Source organism: Acomys minous (genome assembly GCF_964271855.1).
Source record: "Acomys minous genome assembly, chromosome: 8".
Taxonomy (NCBI): domain Eukaryota; kingdom Metazoa; phylum Chordata; class Mammalia; order Rodentia; family Muridae; genus Acomys; species Acomys minous.
The window spans coordinates 72,631,903-72,657,269 of NC_140489.1; the positions used below are offsets into that span (position 1 = coordinate 72,631,903).

Genomic DNA, 25,367 nt, shown 5'->3' on the forward strand with positions numbered 1-25,367 from the left:
TCCTGGGGGCTGTCCTTTGCTTCTGTAATTTCCATGGGACTAGGCCCAAGGGCCACAGCCAAGTTCTGAGCATCGTCATGTGGCCTTTCCCAGAACAGGCCCAAATCACCATACTCTGCAAGCAGTAATTTATTTTTTGCCACAGAGCTTTCATCCCATCAAGATTAAAGACACATGTGGGAGGCTTTGAGATTTCTAATTTTTCTCACTTGGTATTCAGTTCTTCCTTGAAATACAACTTTAGGAGGCTAGGTTATTCAAGGTTACACTAACCCCACAGTTTTGTTTTGTTGTTGTTGTTGTTGTTTTTTAATTCCTTCTGAGGAAACCCAAGAAGTCCATCCCGGCTGAAAATGAAAAGTGAGTGTTTCTCCTTGGTGTGACTCCTTGGAAGACATTTAAGATTTTATTTGCAGAAGCCATTTGATGAGAAGCACACACTATGACCTGCAAGTACTTACTGAGCTATTTTTCTTGATGAGACAGAATACGTTGCTAAGGATACGTGCACACACGATCAAGTCCTTCTGTTCTTGCAAGTGGATGTGCAGGTGGTGCAGTACGACAGGCAGGAGAATGTACCGCGAGTCTGAGAGAGAGGAGCCATTAGTGTCCCAGCTGCTCGAGTCCCACACCAGCCTCAGCTGGATCCTTACTGACTTTTGAGTTCCATTTTGATTGTGAAACTGTCAGCACACAGTGTTGCAGGGACACTAGCTTTATGAGTTTTATACTAAGAAAGGAGCACTTTCCCCTAATGCATGACTGCTATCGTCAATAGCCCCATTCCACCCCCACCCCCTACCCCAGGGTGTTTTACCTCTAAAATTCTAATTCAAATGCTTCTTTTGCTGGTTCCCGTGTTTTCTCTGAGGTAGCCATCTTACTATGGTAGATGATGGGGACTTAGCTCTCTTATCTTTCCTACCCCCCGTCCCCCCGCCCTGCTCTTTGGTTTCTTGAGTGTTACAGCAGTTTCTGGTTAATATTATAATTATGCTCTCACTCTACCATGGTGATTTCCAGTCTCCAGAACAAGACTCTATTTTTGCATTGCTTTGTTTTTCTCTTTTAGCTTTCAGAGTTATGGAGAAGTTATTGTCATCCACGGTATTTGTATGTTTAATTCTAAGTTACCGTGCCTTATTCCTTTTACCCTGTAAAGCCAGGGTTCTCAATCTGTGGGTTGTCACCCTTTGGAGGTTGAATGACCCTTTCACAGGGGTTGTCTATGACCATCGGAGAACACAAATATTATGAGTCATAAATGTAGTAAAATTACAGTCATGAAGTAGCAATGAAAATAATTTTATGGTTGGAGGTCACCACAACATGAGGAACTATATTAGAGAGTTGCAACATCAGGAAGGTTGAGAACCACTGCTCTAAAATGTCCTGTACTTTTGTCCTATCCTGATTTCCCTCCACTTGAGAATGCAAATATATCCCCAGTGTGTGTGGTGGCTTGAATAGGAGTAGCCCCACAGAGTCATATACTTGAATTCTTGGCCATAGGGAGTGGCACTATTAGGAGATGTGGTCTTGTTGGAGGACGTGTATCACTGTGGAGGCCTTGGCTTTGAGGACCTATATGCTCAATCTTCATTCAATGTGGCACATAGTCTCCTGCTGCTGTCTGAAGATCAGGTTGTAGAACTCTCAGCTCCTTGTCCAGCACCATGCCTGCCTGCACGCTGCCATGCTTCCCATCATGATGATAACTTATTAACCTTCTGAAACTGTAAACCAGCCCTAATGAAATGTTTTCCTTTCCAAGAGTTGCCTTGGCCATGGTATCTCCTCACAGCAATAAAACCCTAAGTAAGTCAGTATGACTCTCTTGATGTTGCCTTACATATCTCCCCATGTTGTGTCCCATTTTCCTGGTGATTTCTGCACTTTATCTCCTACACTTTCTACTTAATTCCTTACTTATGCTATCTTGCAGTCCATTTCTTTGCTCAGGTCCAGTGTCATAGGTTTGGAATCTCTGCAGGATCACTTCTCCCAGGCCTTTCATCTCACTGAGACAGCAGACATACCTTGGGGGCTTGGGGGATGTTCTCTGCATTATCTTTTTCTTTCAAATTATTTCTTTCTGTGTTTTCATTATGGCCTCTGATGTTCACATTAGAAAATGCACTGGTACCTAGTGGTTTTCCACCATCCATTCATCTTTATAAGCAAGAACAAAGAGAGAAAACAAACAAACCAACTCATGGAACCCTGGAGTTAGGCTTAGAGACTCATTTATTTTTATGCCAGCCACTGTACCACCAGTACAAGGATGTCAGGCCTTACGGAGAGAGAGAAAGAGAGAGAGAGAGAGAGGGAGAGAGAGAGAGAGAGAGAGAGAGAGAGAGAGAGAGAGAGAGAGAGAGAGAGAGAGAGAGAATACACAGAATACTAAAATTCAAACCTGTAACCTAATTCCCTGCAGGCCTTCTGGAAGCAGTACACCCCAACAGGGTGTGTTGTTACAAAGCAATTACTTGACAAAAAGAACCAAGGAAAAGAACCTGGAAACTGAAGAACCAGAGAGCACTCTGTAGTAATGTTTAATTAGAAGGGAAGGCAAAGTTCATCTGATAGGTTCCAGCAGCTAGTGGGCTTTTGTTTCTAAACTCCCAACCTGCAGCCAGCTGTTAAAATATCTATGAACTAGGCCTGAAGCAAGGGAGACAAACAGTTCACCTGCATTATATAAAAACACAGACACATGACTATCTACCAGTACAAAAGATAGGATTAGGAGGTCAAGGCCAGACAGTCTGAATAGCTAACATTCTTCATCTTACCTTTGTAAAAGAAACATCTGGCTCCAACAGGCCAGGCACTCTCATAGAACTAAAAGTTAAAACCAAGCCCAGATCCTCTACAGGTGAAGATTTAAAGCTAGTATCTGTTATAGATTCTCCCCTTGAAAAGGACACTACTGTCGCACTCCAAGCCTCTGACCAAGCTCACTGAACACAGGTCTCCATGGTTGTAGAAAGGAGGGGCTTCTGTTTTTGTTTTATGTGTATACGCTGGAGTAGATAAACCTAGCTGTCAGTAGTTCTCTTGTGGCATAGACTAGGAAGATGGTGGGCAACTAAGAATCCTTGGTAGATTTCCTCCTTTAGCTTAATTATGAAGTTGGTATGTCTTGCTCTCTCTATTCACAAGTATTACATAAGGACCCTTGGTGTTAGAATCTGTCCACAAAGAGTGAGGTTTATCAGTCTCAAATCTTCTACAAACCACTTTCTACAAACTGGACCCCAACATAGACTAGACATCTACAAGGGAACAAGGCAGCCTCTTGAAGTGGGAGACTGTGAGTGAGGGGGCAGGACTGCTCTCTACCAAGATATGGTACCCAGCAAAGCTTCCATCTGTGGAGAATCTCCTGAGCTGGGAGTACCTAAAACTAGATTAAAGCCACGAGGAACTGAATCATACATCTGTAAACCTGGGAAGACATCTTTTAGATGCTGTGATACCAACAGCACACACTTATAGTAGAAACCACCACAGACTTAGATAGTATCAGGATTTCAAAGGCGAGCAACAGTGCAGTGTTAAGGACGCTCATTGTATAAAACTTGTACATCACACATGTACACATGTACACCATTGAGGATGTGACACAGATGCCAGATGCTTTCCAACATGCTCCCTACCACTCCCAAACTCCTACTTCCCTTCCACTGTTTTGATCCTTATTTCATGCTTACCCTTAGCTCAGAAGTTGCCTTTCCTATAAGATTGAAAAAAATACACATAGCTTCAGGAGCTTTTACTATTATATACCAACTCCTAATCCATGACTCATGCAATACCTGTTTTGTACCTAAGCACATGAAATGATGGTGTGGAATTGGGGGACAGATTTGCCTTCTGAGATACTTAAAAACAAAAAACCCCTGCTCTCCAGAGCTTTCTGTGGAGGTGGGGGAGGATGTACATTGAACTAGAGAGCCAATTCTTCATTTAGTTAGAGCTGTGTTTGCTGATCCAAGAAGGAAAACACAATAAGCCATGACACCAATAATGTGAGAGCCAGTGCAGGAAGATGGGGATACCTGAAGATGAGATTCAGGATGAGTTGGAGAAAGTGGACTTCATAGAGAAGATGGGACAGAGCAGGTAGGCAGAGCCAGAGTACCAGCCTAGAGGACCAGTTCTGAAGTGTCCCCAAAATGCACAGGTGGGATATGAGGAAGATAGGAGGAAGGAGCTGTGGGAACCATACAAAAGGTCTCAGTTGTGGCAGCAAAACAGGGCAATGGGCTGTGTGGGGAGATGTTGGGGCACAAAGGAACCATGTGATGAGGGGAGATGGAGGGTAAAAGTGAGAAGGAACTTTCAAGGACGGCTGAGTTTTCCCGCTGGATGCATTTTCTATCTGCAGATTAAGGGTAGAGCACAAACAAGAGAGAGGAACACTGCAACTTCAACTGTAGACAAGGTGAGTGTAGGAGCCGGGGAGGTGGTCACAAGCAGAGGTGGAAAGGACAGCTGTTTATGCAGCTTTGGAGCTCAGGGTGCCATCTCACCTTGAAACATAAGTTTGAAGTTGTAGCAGAATGAACGGAACATTGAGAGACTTTAAGTGAGCAGGATTGACCTCGAGCATCCGTCAGATGCCACATGGTACCCGTCAGAGTCCCCTCGGCATCATGCTGCCATATCTTAACATGGAATTGTTAGCACAACATCCGCTTTTATGCCAGATTGAAAGAAGATCCAGGGTAGATTTGCTGGACCGATATTTTTGTATATGACTGAGGGGCTGCTCGGGGAAGGAGGGGTCAGTCTTGGAGTGTGTAATTTACTGGTGGATGGCCTTAAGCCGAGGCAGCACTAACAGGATTCAGTGGGCTGTTTTGAAAAAGGAGAAAGGAGCCTTGCATGGTGGTACAGACATTTAGTCCCAGCATTGGGGAAGCAGAGACAGGCAGATCTCCGAGTTCAGTGTCAGCCTGGTTTATAGAGTCCCAAGGCAGCCAGGACTATACAGAGAAACTGTTTCAAAAAACAAACCAATCAAGTCTCTTCTTGCCTTGATTAGTTTGTTTTTTGAAACAGAGTTTCTCTTCCTTGATACCCTATGAGCATATAAAGGGGGAGGAGGTCCCCCTCAGTCACAGTCATAGGGGAGGGGAGTAAGGGGAAAATAGGAGGGAGGGAAGAATGGGAAGATACAAGGGATGGGATAACCATTGAGATGTAATATGAATAAATTAAAAAAAAAAACAAACCAATCAAAGTGGGGGTGGGGAACTGTGAAGGAGAAGTACTTTAGGGGGGATTTTAAAAAGTGGGAAGAGGCCGGGCGTGGTGGCGCACGCCTTTAATCCCAGCACTCGGGAGGCAGAGGCAGGCGGATCGTTGTGAGTTCGAGGCCAGCCTGGTCTACAAAGTGAGTCCAGGACGGCCAAGGCTACACAGAGAAACCCTGTCTCGTAAAACCAAAAAAAAAAAAAAAAAAAAAAAAAAAAAAAAAAAAAAAAAAAAGTGGGAAGAACTTAGGTTCGGTTCAATATGATCAAGATACATTGATTATGTAGGAAATTGTCAAATAATAAATTAAAATGTAAAGAAATTAGTACAATACATTAAACTTATAAAGTTAAATAAAACATACTGTAAGGGCTTTCCCCACAATAAATATTGATGGGATAAATGACTGGGGTTTGTGATAATTTCTGTTAGATATTAAGGCAAAGAAAATAGAATGTGGCATGTCTGACTTCATCGAACACAGCTCCATGGGATGAGAGCAGGAGGCACCTGATCCCAGTCAGGTGTGTATAACTCCATCGGCTGTGCCCACCCTATGCAGCAGCAAGAAGAAGCTGTTCCTGTCACCACATGAACCTAGTAGCTGCTGTGGCACTTATCCTACCCCTACCCCCATTCCACTGAAAATCTATGAATGACTGACATGTAAGACAGGAAGGCGAGCCCTCTTCTCTCCAGTGATGCAGTCTCTACCATAAGACAGAATTAAAAACTCAGGAATCAGGGCTGGGGAGATATCTCAGAGGTGAAGAGCACTGTCTGCTCTTCCAGAGGTCCTGAGTTCAATTGCCAGCAACCACATGGTGGCTCACAACCATCTACACTGGAATCTAATGCCCTCTTCTGGCAGACAGGTACATATGCAGATGGAGTGTGCGTACATAAAATAAATAAAATCTTTAAAAAAAAAAAAAAAGCCCCCAAACAGAAAAACCTCTGTAACCATGGCAAGAGAGCAAAGTGGGGACTGAACCCTGAGTATCCCAACATGAAGTTACAGCTAACAGAGGCCTAAGCCAAAGCCCAAAGTACATTGGGGTAAATCTTTGATAACATTCAGAAGAGTACGAACAACCATGGAAGTAGTTGAGTCTGTGATGTGGGGAGTGTGGAAAGGCCTTCAACCTCACTCTGCCCTCAGGATGAGCCTAGGAGAGGAAGCTGAAGAACACAGTAGGGAAAGCAAGGGTGGGGACAGGTAGCCAGAGCAAATGGACACAACACTAGTGTCATGAGGTCAGGAGTAATTCTTTCCTTCTCTCTTTCTCTTTTCCTTCCTTTTCTTTCTTTAGCCCACTCCTATCATCTCATTCCACTCCTGGATAATTATTTTTATATTATATTTTTATAGTAGATAACCAATAAGAAATCTACATTTAAAAAGAACAAAACAACCCCTAAGACCTGTATGCTTTTTCAATACATGAATGGCAGGTCTAAGTGGTAAGTGTCATTGGACACTCATCAAGTACAGTAAGTTTTTTATTCTTGAAATTGCCAAATTAACATAAAAATCTAAACAAACATCCTTTCCACTTGTATGCCATTAATTCCTCAAATATGCTTTAAAAGTAGCATTATATTCTATCTTCCTCTCAATTTTTAAAATGTTCTTTTATTTAAAAAGATTTACTTTTTATTTAGATGTATATCTGTGTGCTTGTGTGAGAGTTCACCTCATGTGTGCTGGTGGCCTTAGAGGTCAGAATAGGGCGTCAGATCCCCTGGAGCTGTTGTTACCCGCAGTTCACAGCCTCCTGACTTGACTGCTGGGAGCTGACTTTGGGTTCTCTAGAAAAATCACTCTGTACTCTAATTGCTGGGTGATTGTCCCAGCCCCAGCCCTTTCTAATTTTCTATTAGAGCCTTGCATCAGTCTACAGAATTACCAGTAGTAACAAGGAAGTCACTAAAAGAAATTCCTTATTACTTGCACACAGAATTCCCACCATCAACTACCTGATCATTCTGTTTCTAGGTGGGAGTAGGTAGCTCTGGCAGCTTGTCACCCCTGATCTGAGAACCTCAACTAGAGTGGAAGACATAGCTAACACAGGGGAGCACAGCAGCTGGTTCTCAGTGTCTAATGTTTCAGGGCTCTAAACAACTATACTTAAGGCACGAACAGGGGAAGCCCCTTTCTCTCTTTCTGCTCCAGACAGCTGTACTCGGAAGGCCTAGGATAGAGGAGTCTCTCATTTTGTAGCAGGCATTCAGGCCTTTATACTTAACCTCTGTAATCTGCATGGGGTTTGTCTGACAAGCTGTTCAATCACAAGCAAATACAAACATAATCTTTTCTTAGCAAGAAACTAGGTAAGTGACAGCTGCAGATTCCTGCTAAACAAATGGCCAGGTACTGAGCAACAGGGACAAAGCCAAGGCCAATGCTCACAGCTCCTGCAGAGTCTGATCTGCAGTGTGGAAGAGTCTCATTACCATTCCATAAACCACCACTCCTGACTGCCAGCCCCCATGCTTCCTCCCAGCCTCCACTCGTTGCCAGAACTGCCTGCTCTAAAATGCAAGCCTCCTCCACTCCGTTTCTCTGCAGAATACTCCCGATATAAGATGCTAGTACAATGTTAACTTACAGAACATTCTAGATCTCTTGGTGGGCATATACTGCTAAGATCAAATTCTCCAAAATTAAATTTAATTTTCTTACCATATGGGCCAACTGTGGATCCCCTTCTTTCTATGGCTAATAGTAGCCTCCTAGAAAACTATTCATTTTGTCAGCTTCTTCCTATTTCTGTATCTCAAATCAAGTCTCTGCTCATAAAAATCAAACTCCATAACAAATTATGAATAGTCAGTGTCTTGGTGGACTCTGTTTTGAAGACATGGAGTTGTCATTAAGAGAAAGTCAAGAATTACTCCTTTGTTTTAGCTGAACATAATAGCTTAGAACAGGCTCGTCCCCACTCATCCTACCATCATCTCTGTGTTTTAACTGTCAAGAAAGAATCATGTGACATCTGCCTGGTCCGGATATGTGCACTCATGCATACAGCTGCAACCTTTCTGGGCTTCATTTCTTTTACTAAACAGAATTCTAGGGAACCTGTTTTTTGTTTGTTTGTTTGTTTGTTTGACCTTCTTATATGGACTAAAGCTGACAAAGTGCTTTGAATCTGTTTTGTTTTTTCTGCCCATGTGTGGTAAGCAGAATAATTGTTTCCCATATCCCGGCTTCCTGGATCCTGGGAGTTAATTTATGGCAAAGAAGACTCTGTAGATGCAACTGGGGAGATTTATCTGGCCTCGTCGTAAACCTGGAGTCCTTATGAATGAAAGGGACAGAAGAACCAAACCAGAAAGAGGAGGGGGCAAGGGGGGAAGGCAAAGGGAAGGGGAAAGGGAAGATGAGAGGTGAGAGAGAGAGAGAGAGACCGAGAGAGACAGAGAGAGACAGAGAGACAGAGAGAGAGAGAGAGAGACAGACAGACAGACAGACAGACAGACAGATACACACACACATACACACACACAGAGAGAGAGAGAGAGAGAGAGAGAGAGGGAGAGAGAGAGAGAGAGAGAGAGAGAGAGAGAGAGAGAGAGAGAGAGAGAGAGAGAGAGATTTAAAGATGCTGTACTCCTATCTTTGAGGAGAAGGGGGAACCCTGAGCTAAACAATGCAGGTGGCCCCTACAGCTATAAAAGATTAAGCAGACCAGTGGTTCCCTAGGACCTTCAGACAGGAAAACAGCCTTGGAACCATCCTGCATTCTGTGCAGTCATCATGAGGTTCTGCTCTATAGATAAGGAGTCTGCATCATTTCAAGCTACCAAGGTGTGGTCCCTGTCACAGGTGCAATGAAAAAAAACAAAAACAAAAACAGTCTGTTGCCACTGCCTTCAAAAACACCAACCTTACTTCACCTTATTTTGATTATGCTAGCCTTGAATATGTTTATCATAAAATTAAAATGTTAACATATTCCTTGTGTCATTTGGATATAGTTATCTTTGGAAGCTGGAACAAATTCATTAAAAAAAAAGTTTTTCTGTTGAAGATTTACATTTTGTTTTGCTTGAAAGGTCAAATGTTGTCCTTTGTCTGCACTGGGACCTCTTGTGTTGTGGTTCTTTGCTTATCCTACCATGCCCACATAGTACTTATAATTTTATATTGTCCCCCTTCTAACCACAAGCTAATTATTTTACCCCATTAGTGAACTCAGGAATTCACACTGTTCATTTCCAATATCTTTTCATTCGTAAGGATACGACGGACCTACCTGCTTATCCCTGAGTCACAGTGAGTGAGCCTGAATGTCATAGTCCTTGCAATTCTCTCTAGGTTTCCCTAACACCCCTGGAGAGTATCATGCAATTTAAACAAGGCCTTTTCAATCTTGGAAGACTCCCAAGGACACTTCCTGTTTTTCTCTGCAAAGACAGGCTTCTTCTGGATATGCTGTACCCTGTCACTTACACATGACAGTCTTTGTTTTCTTCAGTGATGAGTCAGTGAATGCCAAGCTAAGCATCACTGAGGAAGTGAGAGAAGCTGTTTCAACGATGTTGACTGTGAGTGGCTTCTGCTCCTCCATTATATCTCTCCAAAGGGGGAGGCCCCCATAGCAAGGGCACACAGGGTTCCTACCTCTTCCACCACTTCCACCATAAGGAGATTATCACCTTCCGAATCCTGACTCTGAACTTCTCCTCTGGGACCCTGGCACAGATCCTGCAGGACATCTCCAGAGCTACCTTTGCAAATATCCTCACCTATTCATACAGAGACCCGATTAACCTAACATCTTGATTTTGTTGACTTCTTTTCTTAAAAAGCTCTCTGAGCTTGGTTCTTCTATTTTGTGAATACAAAAAAATTGGGTCTGTGAAATGAATAAAATCCTCTCAGAAATTTCTTTACTATTGGGAGCCTATATTGATGATCTTAGCTGACCTTTTAGCGTAGGACCTAATCTAATGAAGAATCATCTGGTCATTATAGGAGAAATATGGCAGAAATCACTATTCCTATGAGACAGGAGGCAACCTCCCTTAGTTTAGGAATTGCAGGGTTGGCGCCTGAGTTAAATTAGGGACTTGGCCAACCCCTGTCCACTCTGCACCTCTGCTCCCAACCCTAGAGGAGTCCCTGACTCCTGAAACACAACCCCTCTGTTCCGAGAAAAAGAGTTTGGAAACTACCTGCAAAAAATATCTTTTCTCTAGAATATTGGTTCTCAACCTTCCTAATGCCACAGCCATTTCATACAGTTCTCCATGTTGTAGTGACCCCCAATTGTAAAATTATCTTCATTGCTACTTCATTACTGTAATTTTGCTACTGTTATGAATCATAATGTAAATATCTGTGTATTCTGATGGTCTTAGGTGACCTGCGCAAAAGGGTCATTCAACCCTCAAAGGGGTTATGACCCACAGGCTGAGAAACACTGCTCTAGAGCGATATGATTTTTTTTTTAATCAGGAAAAATAAAAAGATTAAACTTTCTTTTACATTGATTGAAGCATTAAAACAAGTCCCCCTAAGCAGGACAATGGAAGGAGTGATGATACAGGAAGTTAGCAAAGCATTATCCTGTAAAACCCTGTATATATAATAAATAAATTAATCTCTTTTTAAACTAAAATGTATGAACTGAGACTATTTCCCAGCCTCCAATAATGTAAAAACATCACATCAAGTTAAAATGTAATCAAAAGAGTGATATATATCATGTTATATACATCATGTTATATAAAGATGAAATAAAACAAAAGTGGCAGAAAGTCACACAGCTTATCTTATAATAAAGAATAGGAAATAGTACCTAGAATCTCTGATATTCTGGAAGATTCTATATAGAACATAATATGAGAGTGATGAATCAAATTCATTGCCCCTCCACCCCCTCAATAGGGCTTCTCTCTATAGTCCTGGCTGTCCTGGAACTCACTCTGTAGACGAGGCTGACTTTGAAGTCAGAGACCTGCCTGCCTCTGCCTCTCAAGTGCTGGGATTAAAGGTGTGTGTCACCATGCCCAGCTAAGAGAATAAGAAGATGATGAATTCCTTAAAAAGAGACCTAAATTAAATACTGCTGTTAAGATCTGTTCATGACTTACTTATATGCTCTATTTTATCTGCATGCTTAAGATGTTTTATGATACAATGATGGATCATACTCACATATACATTAAAACGGAAGAACAATTTCAGATGGAACCTATCTTAAAGACTTCTTAGTTGGTGAATCTTACAAAAATTTCTTTAAGTAAATTTAAAAATAAAGTGAATACTTTTTTATTTTCTTCAGAAAAAGCAAAACAAAAAAATTGAGAGGCAACAGGATTTAATGATAACTAGTATAGCAAAATCTATCAAGTAGCTTGATATTGGCATAACATAAAAAGCAAGAGTACAAAGAACTTCCATATAGTTTCAGAAGACAAATATGGTGGGTTTTGAGAGTGGATCCCATAGGCTCATATGTTTGAATGTTTAGTTCCCAGTTGGTGGACTATTTAGGAAGGATTGTCACATGTGGCCTTGTTGGACAAGTGCCTCACTGGGGATGGACTTTATAGGACTTTGAGGTTTCCAAACACCACATCACACCCAGTCTTGCTCACTTACTGAATCTAAGAAAGATGCTTTCAACTACAGTCATGCCTGACTGCATCGCATCATACTTCCTGCAGCAACAATGATCATGGACTCTGAAACCCTCTGAAAGTATAAGCAAGCCCCAATTAACTGCACTTAAAAAAACTGCCTTCATCATGGTATAGCAATAGAACAGCGACTAAGACACAGACTGATGGAAAACATTGAGAAACAAGACAAACAAGGATCATATCAGGCACCTTACCTAAATCTCAGAAGGAAAAGGTTGCTTTTCTCTTGATCATATAACAAGAAATCTACAGCAAGGTGGGCAGGGGAACCGTCCCCTACTACTACTACTTGCGATGACAATCAACAACTTATTCAATGCCTTCCCCACTTGCCTTCCTTCGTTTGCCATTGGAGCTCAGAATGTGGACTTTGCTCAGGCTTCTTCTAACCTTCTAGATTTAATGGACCTGCTTGCTTTAGCCTTTTAGGTAGCCAGGATTACAAGTGTGAGCCACTGTACCTGGGTTGGTATAGAGCTGGCTCTCTACGGTCTTGCCAATGCACTGAAGCTTAATTGCCTGCAGGGAATCGTCCACGTGCATGATGGTCGGCAGGCTGCCCAGAGTGTCCTGTACCAAGTTGGCCACTTCCCGGACATCAAAGAGCTTCAGCAGTTCTGAGTACACCGCCGGAAAGGAGCTCAGGAAAACAGCCTGAAAACGAAGAGGGGATTGAAATGAATTACTGATGCCATGAAAAATAAGATGTAAAATGTCACCGAGTTTAAGAGCTGTCTCAAGCATTCTTAAGCAGAAAGAACATGAGCATCACCTACAGCTAATGGGCAAAAGTCTAAAACAAAGCAAAAGTGTGTGACAGGTTAGGAAGGATTTTAGAACCGTGCAAAGGAAGGACACAACAAAAACTAGAGGCTTTTTGGAAAATCACCCACATTAGGAAAATCACTGGCATCAACCTCACAGAAGAAGCCACAAAGAGCATGACTGCATATGCACAACCAAGTCCTGACCTGCGTTCGCTGAGACCACATTTCCTTTTGGAGAAATTTTCTGAACTGCTCATTTAAATCTCATTTCTCTTTAAAAAGCCAGACACACTAGTTTCCCTAATGCCATTGGTTTGTGACTTGGGAGGAAACAAGAGACAGAACAAGAGAACTTGGCTATATGTAACAGCCTTGCTTCTAATCAGCCCTGTGACTTTGGGAAGCCTTTTTTGTCCTGTAGGCTTTAGTTTCAGGACTGTAAAATAACAGATCATTAAAACAGTAGCTATATTGCTCCAAGTATGTAAAGACCACGAACAATTTTTAATGTAAACAAACCTGCTTATCATTTTGCAGAAAAAAATGCTGATATTAAATGTCAAGAGGCATAACTTAAAGAAAAAAAAAGACCTAAAACAAAGACAAGTAAGGTAAGGTTGAACATCACAGTTCGGCCTCTTTGAAGCCCAGAGATGGAAGGCAAGAGAGCCATTGACCAGCTTTATTCTGGCCAGGGAGGGGAGGGGACATATATTTCTAATATACCAAGCAAGGCTCATGGACTAGCTGCTTTTCCAAGATGACCTGTCACTATGTGCCTGAGTGGGTATGTCTGATGCTTCAAACATACAATCAAATTCAAACCTACCTATTAAGTTTAGTGTTTATTCAGTACAATAAAAACAAAAACAAAACCTAGAAAAGTAAAATTCTCTCTCTCTCTCTCTCTCTCTCTCTCTCTCTCTCTCTCTCTCTCTCTCTCTCTCTCTCTCCTCTAGGGTCTTTCTGTTGAGGCTTAGCTGTCCTGGAACACATTGGCCTCAAACTCCCAGAGATCCTGCCTCTGCCTCCCAAGTACTAAGATTAAAGGTATATGCCACTACAACCAGCTCAAAATTCCATTCTTCATGCTAAAGCTATCAACACGTACAAGGTATGAAAGTTATGATTCTTGACTCTTATCAATTATAGCTCATGCTTGTTTCTCAAAAAACTATGCATTTGCTTGAATATTCTTTAAATTAATAACTGGTCATTCCCTGCTAAAGACGATATATGATCCTTGGTGTATTCTGCAAAGAATGCAGTCATATAAATGGAGTAAAATAAATAAAAGCAAAATATAAAACATCAACAAGTCTATCTTTCCTCCTCAGGTATCCCTTAATATATTTTGGAATTCTTTATTATACTTTTTTACTTCAAAAAAGTGTCTGAATGTGCCTGAAATGTAAGGTACCTTTACAATACGGTCACTAAACAGCATAAAGCAAGAAAGACTTTATGATGAGGGCAGGAGGCTGGCTGCACCGGGACAAGCTAAGGGCTATTACTGAAAGTAAAAATAAAAGTACAATTTGGTTTTAACCTTCCTATGCCCCGAGACAAATAGAGAAAAATAATTACAAGGAATTTGCAGCAAGGTCTTGGGCCTTTACTCTTTTTGCCCTTCATCTTCTTTTCCAGGAAATGCTGGGGGCAGGAGTCAGTGCATGAAATGGGAAACAGAGGTCCATGGCAACATCAGCTGAGTTGGTTCTGGGTTCTGCCTATCCAAGGGAGGGCTATCCAGGAAAGCCTTATTGCCAAGTTAGGCTTTGGCTAGATGGAATAAATGAACCTTTCTACCAGGCCTAAGATTAAGCAGGTCCATTTGGGTAGCAACCTCTTAGCCCACTGATAAGCAGACCCACAGTAGCAATGCCTTGACCCACCAATGAGCAGGCCCACTGGGTAGCAATCCCTTGCCCCAAGGATGAGCAGATCTACTGGGTAGCAATCTCTTGGCCCACTTGCTAGAGTGCTCAGAAGGTCCCTTTGCCTCCAGGAATCAGGGTCTGCCCAGAGTTGTAACTTATATGGGAAAGACTCTCACAAAGTCAAGCCAGTAAACCAAGCTTCAGAAACATGGGTCAGTGCAATCCTTGGCTCTGGGTGAGGTAGATACAATTCTAAGATGACTGACTGGCCATGACTTTTGTCCTTGGTAGCTTTGCAACTTATGTTACTGCGAAAAGGGGTTAGCAGAAAAATTGAAGGCTGCTACTTAGATGACTCTTAAATATAGGATTTGTACAGGTAGGCTTAACCTAATCACAAACCTTTAGTTTTGTTTGTTTTGTTTTGTTTTTTCATTTCATTGCAGGAGTCCCAGATTCAGAGCAAGGACAGAACAGAGCATATGGCTGCTGGATTTGAGGCATTCAGAGTGGCTTCCTGAAGACAGACCATTTCCCATCTCTCCATCCTCCACTGGCAGCCATCAAGGGGAAGCCCTTGGCCCTACAATTTCTGCCAACAGCCTGAAAGGTCCTATTCTAGTTCAAAGACTTAGAAATCAAGTCCTGATTTTGATTTTGAGACACTATTAGGAAAGAATTCAATCAAGCCTGCAGAGACTCCTGACTCACAAAACTGCAACTCAATAAAAGAGGGCCATTTAAAGCCATCAAGTGAAGGTGTGTTAGCAGCAACAGAAAATTAACATGTCACATCAACCAAATGTTTGTCATCCTGCTTTTTTAAAGAGCAGTATAGGGTCAATAGTGAACCTGGAATGGGAAGAAATGTGGCATTAACCTTACTACCAAAATATCGGGAGGCAATGCTCTTTTTGTCTATTAAAGAAAACCAGTATCTCATAATCTTACAGTAACTCTGACTTTGCATCAAACTAAAAATAAAGCCATCACATACACATATCTAAATAACCAGTGCACAAAGTACAATGACCTTAGCAGAGTTATAAGCATATTCAGAAACTTTATATATTTAAGAACAAACAACAGTCAAAGTTGTCTCTAAAGTTTGATTTGGAAGAGTATTCTGAAAACCAAGAGCAACAAAAGTCAGAATGATGCAGAAACAACAGGCTCTGCGCACTACAGAATCATAGCAAGTGAAGGTCCCTCAGGGGATGCTAGGACTCACAGGAGATGTGTAGATATGGAAATATTTCTGCAGTTTTAGAAGAAGAAAAATGTCTTGGATCTCTAAGAAGTAATACACAATGATTTAAAGTTACTCTTAAGGATTGAAAGATATTTTTCAGGTACAAATTAGTCAGTTATGGTCTCTGCAATTAAAAAGAGTTAAAAGAGATGTTTCCAGGGCAAAGCCCTGATCACACAGTGGTAAATTCTGAGAGTTCTAAGGAATATGTGGTGAGCCTACTGGATTATCCTGCTCAAGTTATCAGCTGTTGCCAGTCAGCTCTGGCAAGGTGGATGCTTGCTTTTGAGGCCTCTGGCAAGTTCTCTGTTGCCAGGATTGTACTGTTAACTCCAGAGTACAAAATGACATCTAAAAGCACCTGTGTTATATGCTGGCCCAGGTGGAAGATAAGGCTATATCTATAAGGGAGAGAATGACAAGACCAGCAGCCTGATCAGTCAGGAAAATACGGTGCTAAAGTCAGAGGACTGTGGACATCTGGTGCTGGCACACTATATGGTAGGCCTTCCATGTGACACATGACTCCAAATGATATCAACACTCTTAAGTCAGAGTTTAGTCTAACCTTCAAATTTAAACTCTAGTTCTCAAAGACTTTAAGTTTCCAGGAGATGGTGGGAGGCTGCTTCTCCATCTGACAGCTTTTAAGCAAGCCATCAGAATTAAAAATATACAAGAAGGACTGAGAAATTATAAAGAAACATGCTAAGAATTGTCTCTTGGAATGCATAAAAGGCAATGCTATTTCAAATGTAGATGGATCCTGAACTTATAAGAAAAAACAAACAAACAAACAAACCTGTCTCCAACTAAAACAGCCAACAACATATTGGTACATGTGTGCATCTCAAGCACACACACAAAGATAAGCAAACTCATGTGAGGCTACGCCCAGTTACCGAATCTGGCAGCAACAATCAGGCCACTGGTCTTACAAGATCAGTCCCAGAAAGATTACAGAGAGCAAAATAAAATTAAAACAATGTGAACTTAGCAGAGTCCAAAAGAATGATTCTCAACTTGATATATTAAAAAGCAGTAGGAGGCTGGGGTAAAAGAATCAGGGCAGACCGGCTCTAGTGAAACTGAGTCCTTCTGCTGGGGGTGGCAGTGTCTGGCCACTGCTATGTGTTCTGGTAAATGGGAACATGGCTGATGCAAGCTGCCTCTGCTCTAGTGTGGGATCTGGGAAATGGAGCTGCTTCTGCTAGGCTGGTACTTAGAGCCCAGGGACTCTTCAAAGTCTAACCCTGAGGACGGTCAAGCTTCAGGGTAAAGGCAGCAAAGCTATTCATCAGGCGGTATGTAAAACGGAACAAACTGCAGCCATAGTTTTTCTTCTGCTCAGCCAAGACGGAAAACGATTATTACCTGCGACTGGGATAACGCTCCAGCCCCTTTGCTCTCTTGGGAAAGAAAGAAGCGGACCGACATCAGGAGCTCCTGGATGCAGCAGCGGAATTCCTCCTCGTTTTGCCCACCCGTGGCGAGGGAAAACAGCCTTCGGGACTGAACTATATACTTAAAAATGTACTCTTGTGCCTTGAAAGAAAAGTGTTAGGAAGTTAGCTTCAAAGGACTCTGAGAGTATTTATGTAACAATGACATAGCATAAAAAAATTACAGAACAGTGTTAGACTTTTAAATAATTCATCTGAAAACTGAGGCACCCTGAGACTTTTGAATGATATGTACTTAGAGGGGAAATGCCACTATTCTTTGATGCCAAAGAAGCAAAACATGTTAACATTTCTTTGTAATTCTGAAGTTGGAAACATTGAATATTTTTGATCTTCAAATAGTTTTTCCTAATTTAGCTGATGAAGAGACGACTATTTTCTCTTCTTTCCTTTTTTTTTAAAAAAGATTTATTTATTTATTTACATGCTCTATCTGCATGTATACCTGCATGTCAGAAGAGGGTATGAGATCCCAGTTTGTTGTGAGACACCATATAGTTGCTGGGAATTGAACTCAGGACCTCCTGAAGAGCAGATAGTGCTCTTAACCACTGAGCCATCTCTCCAGCCCCATGATGACTATTTTCAAAAGTGATCTGCTACTTAGCATTTTAGTTTAAGCAGACCAAGAGAATAAATTGATAACGGAAGAAAATACCTTATAGTCTTTATGCATGCATTCTCTATTTATATATTGACACTGCATGGGACAGTCTCAGTAAGAATCAGGGGACTTCTAGGGCTAGGAAACCCCCCTGGAGGATTCCTATTTTCTCTGTGCCTACACCAGGGGTGAATCCAGGGCCTCATGTTTGCTTGGCAAGCACATACCACTGAACTATACACCTTGCCCCAAATCAGATTGAGAGTTGGAATCTATCCTGGGCTACCTGATGAGGCCCTATCTCATGCAGAGAGAGGGAGAGAAAAGGAAGGAAGGGATCTGGGAGGTGGGAAATTTATATTCTTCGACATGCCAGAAGGCCGTGTTACCATCACTGTGGCACAGTGTATCAGCTCCAGCGACGTGGGAACTACTAAACCATGAGACCTCCTCATGTTTCTTCATCGTGGTCTCTCTTAGGTGACCCTAGTGTTTCTTAAGACTTAAGCTAAAGGGTTCTCAAAAGGTCTCTGTCAGGGTGTGAAACAGGCAGAACCCTCTAATTTTAATTAACTGCTCATATGTAGTCTCTTCCCATGTCCCTACTTCTCCTGCCCATCCTGGATGTCATCTCCAATGACAGGTGCCCAGAGGGACAAGGATGCAATCCCCAGCAGGTTCCAGTGGACAGTCCTGGCAAAGTCCCCTTCAAATTTCATTAGCTCGGGAGCAGCCATAAACTGATTACGATCCTCGAATTGGAATGTCAGTAATGCATCATCCCCAATTACTGTCTGTGCAGAAGGACCAATTAGTCTCTGATCATCACACAACAGCTTTGTAAGCGTCTGTCGTCTGTCTTCAACAGTAGGTTATTACCTTCAACACCTCCTGGATGTGCTCCTGACGCTCTGCTTCCGTTATCCTGTCCACGTACCACTTGAGCACTTTGATGAGATCTCTAAAACACAGGAAGCAATGTGCAGATGGCAGAATGGCTAGTTCTCAATTAAATGACAATAAACTCCACACATAAGAATATCTGGAAGGCACATCTTTCTCTGTAAGGTCTCACATTCTCTAGAGCCAGGTTGCTCTAGAATAATCTTACTGAAATTGCAGGTCAGCATCACTACTTGCTTTGAGACACAAGATGGAAACATACTGCTGCCCACCAAGATTGTCCTCAGCCCGGAGGTACCCTGGGGACCCTAGAACCAGGGCAGTCATGAGCCAGCTTGGCTAACTGCTCACTGGGGCTCCCATTCTTGTGAACACAGCAAGGGTGACTATTTAGCTGCAGGTAAAAGGCAGAAGAGGCATGAAGAGAAACTGTTCTGCTCCAAGCCACACCCCTGCCTTCATCAGGCCAACGTTCTCATCATGAGACGAACAAGGCTTACTGTCAGAGCGTGACCTTGGAGGAGCAATACCAGAAGAGAAAGCTGCTTTCCTTGTTGCTGGTTTATTTTCCTTTATTTTAAGAAACAAAACCAAAAATAAACAATAGCCCACAACTTTTAAGATTATAGTCTCACTGAAATAAATGCTGGCTACTTCCTAATTTCTAGGAAACAGTGCATGTAGTAGTTTTGCTTCTTTTCTCTTTGAAGGTTGAAAAACAGACAAACAAACAAGTGTGTATCTAGAGTTAGCTCACTGGGCTCCATTTAGATAATCCCAATTCCACTGGTCAGGGACCAAGTCTTCACATGAGGGCAAGATGCATGGAGCCTGGTGTGCCATTGCCGTGGGGCAATTATTAACCAGGCTTTCCAGGGGCAGGCAGGCTGAAGTAGGACATCACTCACTTGCCCTTGGCTTTTCTTATGTAACCCAAGTTGCTAGAAAAAAAGCAGCTACCATCTGACAGTAGACTTCACTGACTATGGTTTGAGGCCAGGAACCAAGTCTATATATCAGAGCCCTGAGCAAGGCACTGAATAGGCACTGTGTAAATATTAACAGCTGGACAAACAGCTGGAGCAGGGATGAAGGCAAACGTTTCCATTCATAATTATTTCTTTAAGTCATATATAAGTGCAGCATAAAAGCAGGACTTTTATCAAGAAAAATGACAAGAACCTTGACATCTTAGACCAAAGCGTACATACTAGGTGAAATGCGGATGAGAAGAAGGGCGCTAGATTTCAGGAACAGACTTTAGGAAGTTCTTTTTTTTTTTTTTCCCTTCCAATCAAAGTAAGTTATAGCCACTGAACAGGGATGTGTGGGGAGGGAAGACAGGGCTTGGTGGTTGGGCTTCATGTCTGCCTGTATCTCCTCACAACTATGTTTTCCCATGCAGCTGCTTAGGCTTCTGCACATGTGTAAATGGCGCGGTTGCTACAGCAATCACAAGATAAAGGGCCTTACCTGTATGCGAGGGCTCCAGCAAAGTGACTCTCGATGTAAGTGTCCATGACAGGCTTAAAGTGATGGAACTTGCTATCTTGTAGCAAATTTATTATGTGGACCTAAGAAGAAAGCTGAGTGTTATAAAACCAACTGCCCATCATTCCTCAGTCCGTTAAAAATAAATAAACTCTTAAATTATCAAGTGGCCATTTCTGGAACAGTGCCCTTAAAAACATCAAGATTGAGAGGCACAATTTTTGTAATAATATTAAGAAAATAAACTTACCAAAGAATCAAACACTTTAGACCCATATTTCTGGGAGTTTTCATCTAATATTCCAAACAAGGTATCCAATGTGTCTTGTAGAAACTGTGGATTAAAGAAGTAAAGGCAAAAGAGTAAGACCCAGCCTGTCCTCCCAGTGTTCTTGAGTTTCCAAGTGCTGATAAAACAGTGTATACCTTTACTATCTCTGAGCCGTCGATTTCTTTTAACTTAGAGAGACAACCTGTGATCTTGTCTGGGTGGGTTCTCCACTTCAAGAGATCGAGCATATCACCTTTGCAAACAGAAAAGGAAGATCAATTGCTTTTATAGACAACAGCCCCTCTCATGAACGTGCCATACTGGTAAAGCCTGACTTCCTAAACACACTGCCTACCCCATCCCCACCCTGGGACTAGCCTCTCTGCTCCAGGATGGCATTTACTTAAGAGGACTTTAATTATCTCCTCTATACTCCCAGGGCTCCTGCTCACTGTTCAGTTCTCCAGCTAGCCGATGTTGTCCAGAGAGGCTCTCCATCCCTTCCGCATGCTCCTACCTCACAGAAGCACTTATCTTTTGCCTAAAGTTTTCTATGCCTCAACTTGACTGTAAAACCCAAGGCAGTAGAGCTAAACAAGGCCCTACTGTAACCCCAGTAGTAAGAACAGTGTAAGCAGCCAACTGATACCTGCGTAACATTTTCTGCCACCTCCTAGTAAGACGGGAGTTTCCTGAGATATAGGAACCTGCTTGATTCATGCTTAGACCCCCTGAACATGAGCACTCTGCCTAACCACCAACAACAGAGCAACAGCAGAGGTCTTGATTGTTAAGGTAATTCAAGCCTTAGGACCGCATATGTTAGTGTGCTGCTAGTGGACCATCTAGTGAGTACCTGTTTCTGGCTTCCCATTCCATCTTCTATCACAGTGTATGAAGAATCACACAGCCCTAGCTCTTCCTCTCGTGGTGGATCTGGGGCCACTATTATTTAAATGTTAATTGCTTGCTCCCCAAATTCCTTATGAGCAAATCCTCAGGGATCCAAAATGAAGTGGTGCAAACCTTGCCTTCCAAATTGTTGCCGATTGGCAAATAAAGTGCTGACATCTGGGCTGGGCAGGAGAGAGGTAGGCGGAGCATTTTTCCCTAGCATCCTCTCTGGAAGTATCCCAATGTATTTCCTCCTGATATCTCCCCTTAAGTCCCATTCTACCCTATCCCATCTCTTATTCCTTGCCCTGGCTCTTCCCTCCAGTAGAGGCAACTGAAGGACATCAGATCCCTGAGAAATGTGAAGAGTGTGGAGAGGAAAGAACGTTCCTGAGTTAGTAGTGGGGAACCTCATGAACAGCCAGAAAATTGACTGTAATATTCCGGACATTTCCACCTTTCCTGGAAGCAGGCTAACAGATCTCAATCAGACTTGTTCATACTGTAGAGGTTTAAAGAGCAGAACAGTTGTGTCTGACTCTTTGATCATCCTTGTAGAAATGAAGGTGTTCTAAAGTGACAGTTGTGTCCTCTCTTTAGGTATCAGACTATTAAAACAATGGCCCAGAAGAAATTGGAATTTCTTTCCAAGACTCATCCTGGGAGAAAGAAAAGGCTGGAAGACTGGTGCCACCCAGAGGAGAAACTTGTCTCTCAGGAAGATTTCACATAGTTCTAACAACCTGTCACACCGCCTTTCAGGAGAGACTGAAGCAGAGACAACGATGGTGCACAGGACCATACCTTGACTGACATTACTCAGGTAAGTAAACCCTATGCTTACTACTTAAACCTAAACCTTAAGTCAGGACCCTAAAGACAGACTTGGGAGTTCACTAGATCTTTTCTTCCCAGTGTGGCTGCATTCAGTACATATCCTTTTCATCATTTGTCTAGACTATGAAGAACAGATGGCCAGGCCTAATGTGTTAGGGCTATCAGGGCCAGGCTCTAATCTTAACAGCTCTAATCAATGTGTACATACAGTATTAAGAGTTAAGGCAACATTTTCATCCATTCAGTCTGCTCCAGTCACCTGAAGATGTGTTGGATGGAAATCAGTAGCACTGTTCTATGACTGCAAGTATTGATTTTCTACATCCTATTCAAAGAGAATTTATTAAGTATACTCTTTGTACCTGATCTACCAAGTATAAACAAAGATGTAATTACTCCTTATTAGTGTGGGTGTTTGAGACAAGGTCTCATGTAGCCTAGTCTGGCTACTCATCATGTAGGCAAGGATGACCTTGAAGTCTTGATCCTTCTGCTTTAGCCTCCCAAGTGCTAGGATTGCAGGCATGTACCATCGTGCCTGTATGATTCTCCCATTCCTGTAAAGAAGTTTAAACAATCTACTTGATCTGTCCATCAGCAATACCTGTAGAGTGGCGTGGATTTGGAGCACTAGCCATGAACAATGTTGGATGCCACACAGCAAGAAGAGGTAGACACACCAGGGATGGGAAAAAGTCTTTGTATCCAGAAGAGATATAGCATCCCTAACACGAAGTGATTTTACACCTCTGACTGCAGAATCATAGAGTAGTACATTTCTGTCACTTTAAGCTAGAAACTTTGTGGTGATAGTTATAGCAACAATAGCCCATAAATGCATTCCTGAAACAATCCAGTTAGGACATTTAATTAACAGTAAGAGCTACAAAGATGCACACATCCCTTTGTAGGACAAATACAAATTTTGTCTGACAGTAACAGATTTTATTATCTTCATAACCTCCACAGCAAACTCCCGAGGTTTGGTTAATGCTTTATTTATAGTCATTGAGTTATATCAATGGAGGTCAGATTTAAGCTAAACCATTAAACACTGGAAACTAATAAAGTCTAAACAACCCAACTTTGTGTCTTATGTAAATACAGTTGCTTTGCTACCAAGAGGGAGTTAAGAAGGGGTCAATATTATAGTGCTATATTTTGCTGTCTTTTAACACTACATTCTGAGATAATTATTTCTTTCCACAAACAGTTCCATATTACCACAAAGGGAGAAAAAAAGCTTAAGTATGGGAGCTGCATGAAACACAATACCTTGTAATGAAGTGATTCCTCTCAACACATTGCATCTAATTTATTAATATGGTACTCAGGATGCTAGCCAGAAGCCATATATGGCAACCATGAAAAATTAAAAAATGTTTAATTTACTTCTTTCATTACAGATGCAGTTTTCATAACAATTTGCCAAGGAGATGCACTTGCTTTATTAATCATAACTTGCTAAACAATTAGTGACATAAAAAGCAAGTCTATGGCAGAAAAGCAATATCCATCTAATTAAACAACAACAACAAAAACGAAGCTTTATCCTAAAGCCTGCAATTAGCACTCTTTATGATGCTATAAAACATAAGATTTAAGGTGGTGACACTTTTCATTTTTTCTTGTATTTGAGTGCAGTTTAGTGTTTAATGGTTTGTTTGAGGAGTTAGTTGACAGTTGGCTTTCAACACTGAGTTAATTCTTAAGTCATTAAATCACATGCATAGGGTCATTACTGTTTTCCTTTGACTAGAAATCCTAAACAAGAGGATCAAGAACTTTTCTAGTGCAGAGTTCTTAAATATTTGAATCTTTGCTGAATATGCTTAGGGAAATACATATAGTTCACGTGTGCCCGTAGCGGGGAGGGCTTGTGTCATACATTACCATTTTGAGTGAGTTTTGTGGAGCAGAGAAATGATGTTATCCAAAAGGACTCCTTAGTGACTTTCATGGTTTGATTATTGTTCCCAAGGAAGATGACCTTGGAAAAAGGAAGCTTGAGGTAGCGGGTAGTGTCCTGAAGGTTTGTATTTTCTTCACACTGTGAAAAAATATTAAGGACAGGAGGTGAGACCGCAGAATTATTAAGCATAATTTCCTCTTCTAGCATTTATAAACTAGAAACATTCTGAATAGCATCATAAACAGAATGGGGCTTTTAAGGAAAAGCCACCAAAAACATATTAAAAAATTAAGTATGGAATTTGGACTCTGATCAATTTGAGTTGAGCTGAGCTCTATCATCCCCAGTGTGAATGATGTGGTCAGGATATTGAACCACTTAGGATTTGTGTAGACCTTCCTTGAAGCTTCATTGTCTTGTTAGAAGACTTAGCTTATACATGGGCTTTAATATGGTCTAGCAGACACTGCAAATGACAATCACATTTGACAATGATCAGAAGACTTTTTTCAAAAGATACTATCTGAGGACTGATGAACTGTTATCACTTTGAAAACCACTGTTAAGAAGAGGAAGATAAGAGTAAGGGGATTATAATTGAGATGCAATGTAAATAAATTAAAATTTAAAATATATGTAAAAAGAAGAAAATAGTATTATATGAGCAGTAGTGGAGTACACCTTTAATCCAGAGGCAGAGGCAGGCCAATCTCTGTGGGTTTGAGGGCAGCCTGGTCTACAAAGTGAGTTCTTGTAAACCCAAGGCTACACAGAACACCTGTGGTAGGCTTCCATGCCTCCTATTTCCATCTCCTCTGGATCCCATGGATCTTCCCCTTCTAACCTCCCTTCTACCACTTATGGCTTTGTCCTAGCCCCCAACCCTACCAGGCACTCCTGCTAACACAAGGGTCACTCCTGCCAGGGCAACAAGTGGGGTGGCTGTGGATCCATACCCCCACTTCTGCTCCTCCAGATCCAATCCCCTCAGTCTCATCCCTGGCTCTGTAGCAGAAAACCTCCCGCAGTTTCCCTTTTCTCTCTGAATGCACACCCAACAGATGACAAAGATCTCCCTAAACTTTCCTTTCCTCAATCCACCCCGTTATCCTAGCCTTTAATACTAGCAGGCACAGCTTGAGACACACCAGCTGACCATTCCAGG

General features: G+C 41.9%; 1 protein-coding gene across 4 annotated transcripts in view; it reads right to left on the bottom strand.

The window, feature by feature from the left end:
- Window positions 1-25,367, bottom strand: part of DOCK4 (dedicator of cytokinesis 4) — a 421,713-nt gene that overhangs the window by 108,462 nt on the left and 287,884 nt on the right. For all 4 annotated transcript variants that reach the window (XM_084791186.1, XM_084791187.1, XM_084791188.1 and 1 more), the window contains exons 17-24: window positions 24,184-24,340; window positions 20,715-20,812; window positions 20,539-20,622; window positions 20,271-20,371; window positions 18,774-18,855; window positions 17,202-17,372; window positions 12,390-12,582; window positions 462-589 (exon numbers count right to left, since the gene is read on the bottom strand). In XM_084791186.1, the coding sequence (XP_084647312.1) occupies window positions 462-589; window positions 12,390-12,582; window positions 17,202-17,372; window positions 18,774-18,855; window positions 20,271-20,371; window positions 20,539-20,622; window positions 20,715-20,812; window positions 24,184-24,340 (1,014 nt within the window). The remainder of the gene's footprint in view (window positions 1-461; window positions 590-12,389; window positions 12,583-17,201; window positions 17,373-18,773; window positions 18,856-20,270; window positions 20,372-20,538; window positions 20,623-20,714; window positions 20,813-24,183; window positions 24,341-25,367) is intronic.